This window comes from Wasmannia auropunctata, unplaced genomic scaffold (genome assembly GCF_000956235.1).
Source record: "Wasmannia auropunctata unplaced genomic scaffold, wasmannia.A_1.0 LD334339.1, whole genome shotgun sequence".
Classification (NCBI taxonomy): domain Eukaryota; kingdom Metazoa; phylum Arthropoda; class Insecta; order Hymenoptera; family Formicidae; genus Wasmannia; species Wasmannia auropunctata.
In genome coordinates, this window is record NW_012028551.1 from 9,415 (window position 1) to 12,307 (window position 2,893).

The 2,893-nt window shown below is 27.7% G+C and overlaps 1 protein-coding gene across 1 annotated transcript in view; it reads left to right on the top strand.

Annotated features, from left to right (window-relative positions):
* LOC105458751 (zinc finger BED domain-containing protein 1-like) overlaps window positions 1-2,720 on the top strand; it is a gene marked incomplete at its 5' end in the record, with an annotated part of 11,608 nt that extends 8,888 nt beyond the window's left edge. Inside the window, one exon of the mRNA XM_011704271.1 lies at window positions 2,515-2,720. Within this exon, the coding sequence (XP_011702573.1) occupies window positions 2,515-2,720 (206 nt within the window). The remainder of the gene's footprint in view (window positions 1-2,514) is intronic.
* Window positions 2,721-2,893: the final 173 nt, after the last annotated feature.

A 2,893-nucleotide genomic window follows, 5' to 3' on the forward strand; every position in this document is an offset into this window, starting at 1 on the left:
CAGAGATGTGTATAAGAGACAGGGCTTGAAGTGTACTTTATGATAGTAATAAAAAAAAATTGTTGTAAATTTTTTTTAATGTTTCCCCTATCACTTTATATATTTTTAAAAATTTTTAAATTTCTGTTATGACCAAATTAAAGGTTATTTTAATACAAATTCAACCATGTGTGATAAAGTTATTTTCCAAAGTATAATTTTCGAGAAATAATTACAAACGTCTCTATACGCACACCATTTGTACTCGTTTACGCTGCGCGCACGCAGTAATTTTTCACGCAACACGTTCTGATCGCATTTTTGCATTTAACAAGGAATAACGATGAAAGCAAATCTATTTTCGCAATATTCTGCGGATGTATAACTATGAATCGTTTTTATTGCGCACGGCTAGACAACGCTTACAAAGCAAAATTTGAATGCCATAGAATGTCAAGTCAAATCAGTGTAAACAACTTATTGCTGGAACAGTCTGTACGTATAATCACGGAAGTTTCTTATCTTATCAGATAATATTTGTGAAACATTTGAATACGCATTTGAATATGAATTAATTTCAAGACTGAAATAGAGAAAGACGCATACACGCAGTAAATTATTCCTATTTTTATTATTCATTTTCAAATGCGTATTCAAATAACGTATTCGTATTAAAATAATCTTTAATTTGGTCATAAAAAAATTTAAAATTTAAAAAAAGAGTGAACTAATAAGGGAAATATTAAAAAAAAATTTTTTTTAATTACTATCATAAAGTATACTTCAAACCATTCAACTTTGATCTAGAACATTTTTTTTATCTCTCGTAGTTTCGACATATTCACGTCGGAAGAAAAAAACCGATTTTTTTCAAGGGATTTCATCCCTTTAAAACGGAATTAGAGCACCAAAAATAGTTTCGTACTACGATGAACTGCTCTACTTTTACACAAAGTTTCAGATTTTTCTGAATTTTCGATTTCCCTAACTTCCTTTGTTAGTCTAATACTTTTATACGCAAAATAATGATTTGAATTGATTTACGTAAAAGAAATATGATTTAATTTTAAAAAGTTCAATTAACTATGTAATTTTTATTATGTATGTTCAAACACTTACTTTTACAACTTTTGCAATTATTTATGGGACAAGAAAGATATGTTACATTCTGCATTATAAGAATAATATTTATGTACATAATTTGTTCATATTCTTCTCATGTCATTACTACGTGTATTAATATTGCTGTTTATATTTAAGAGACTAAATATAAAATAATTATTTTTATCGTTGTCGACTTTTGTCGTACTTTTATTGATTTATGAAGTAAGCTCTACATCTGTAGATAGCTCACTCCATATTTTATCTACAGAGAGCTTACTTTATAATCAACAATGTCTCATAACGACTATGTCGACGACAGAAATTATAATTTTATACATATTTAATCTCTTAAATATAAACATTAAAGTTGATATAATTTCACGATATTGACATGGGAAAAATATCAACAAATCCCGTATATGAATATTATTCTTATAATATTGGAATATATATAACATATTCATTTATACGCAATATAACGTATCTCATAGATAATTGCGAACATGTTGTAAAAGTAAGTTTTTGTATATATATTATAAAAATTACATAGTTCAAATTTTTAAAATTAAATCATATTTTTTTACGCAAATCAATTCGTATCATTATTTAGCGTATAAAAGTATTAGCAAATCAATTCGAATCATTATTTAGCGTATAAAAGTATTAGTTAAAATAAGCTAAAATTTAATAAAAATTACTTCCTAAAATTAAATATAAATAAATTAATATATTTAATATTCCTAATGTATTTAATATATACTTCGAAATTTATTTAAAAATGTAACAAAAATTAAAATTAAAAATTGTCCTTATTTCAATTATTTTAAGGAAAACATGGTATAAAAAACAGTCTGGAATTTTATTTAAGATGGATGCATTTCAATAAATTTAACTTCAATTTGAAAAATTTAATTGTTAGAGAAAGAACAAAAGTGATCACAAAGATAAAAATAAAAGATGCAAGTTAGATAAATTATTGAAGAAATGTGTTAATTTGGTTACTGTCCACGGTAGACCATTTTCACTTATAAATTATTCTACATTCCATAATATTATTGAAATAATAACTCTTGAATCAAGAGAAAGAAGTTCTATTAATATTCACAAAATTGGAGAATTAGTTATGTCTAAAGCTGAATCAATTCGTAATAAAATACAACGTGAAATAAACAGAAAATTAATATTCCTCAAATTAGATGCAGCTACATGTATGGACTCCACATTTTTAGGTATAAATGTACAATTTATATCCAACGACAATCCTGATCCTACAATACATACATAGGCAGAATTATATTCAAGAATTATACATAGGCAGAATTATATTCAAGAATTATATGTTAGCCACGACTCAGTTACATTGAAAACTTGTCCTAAACATTTGTGAGAAATATGGGATTTTGATTCAACAAATCTACTCAATAACTACAGATAATGGATCAAATACAATTAAATTGATTCGCTTGTTGGAAAACGATCAATTAGAAGAATGTAAAGCAAATGATAAAAGCGATGAAACCGATAATGTAAGTATTACATGGAACAAGGATGATGATATATTTTTGGAAGATGAAAATAGCGTTAAAGAAATCGAAGAGATCGATGTTTCGATGTTAAGAGCAGATTTACAGTTGTAACGATGCACCCCCTAAAAGAACGCATCGTTCCTGCACACTAGAACCAGTGGGAGCCGGGCGCAGCGCGCCCGGGTTATCTTTTTCGCCACCCAGCGAAGCACTCGGGAAGTTCACCCCATCGAGCCCTCCTTTTTTACAACCCTCCGGAGATTACCGACGAGACGCGGAAACGT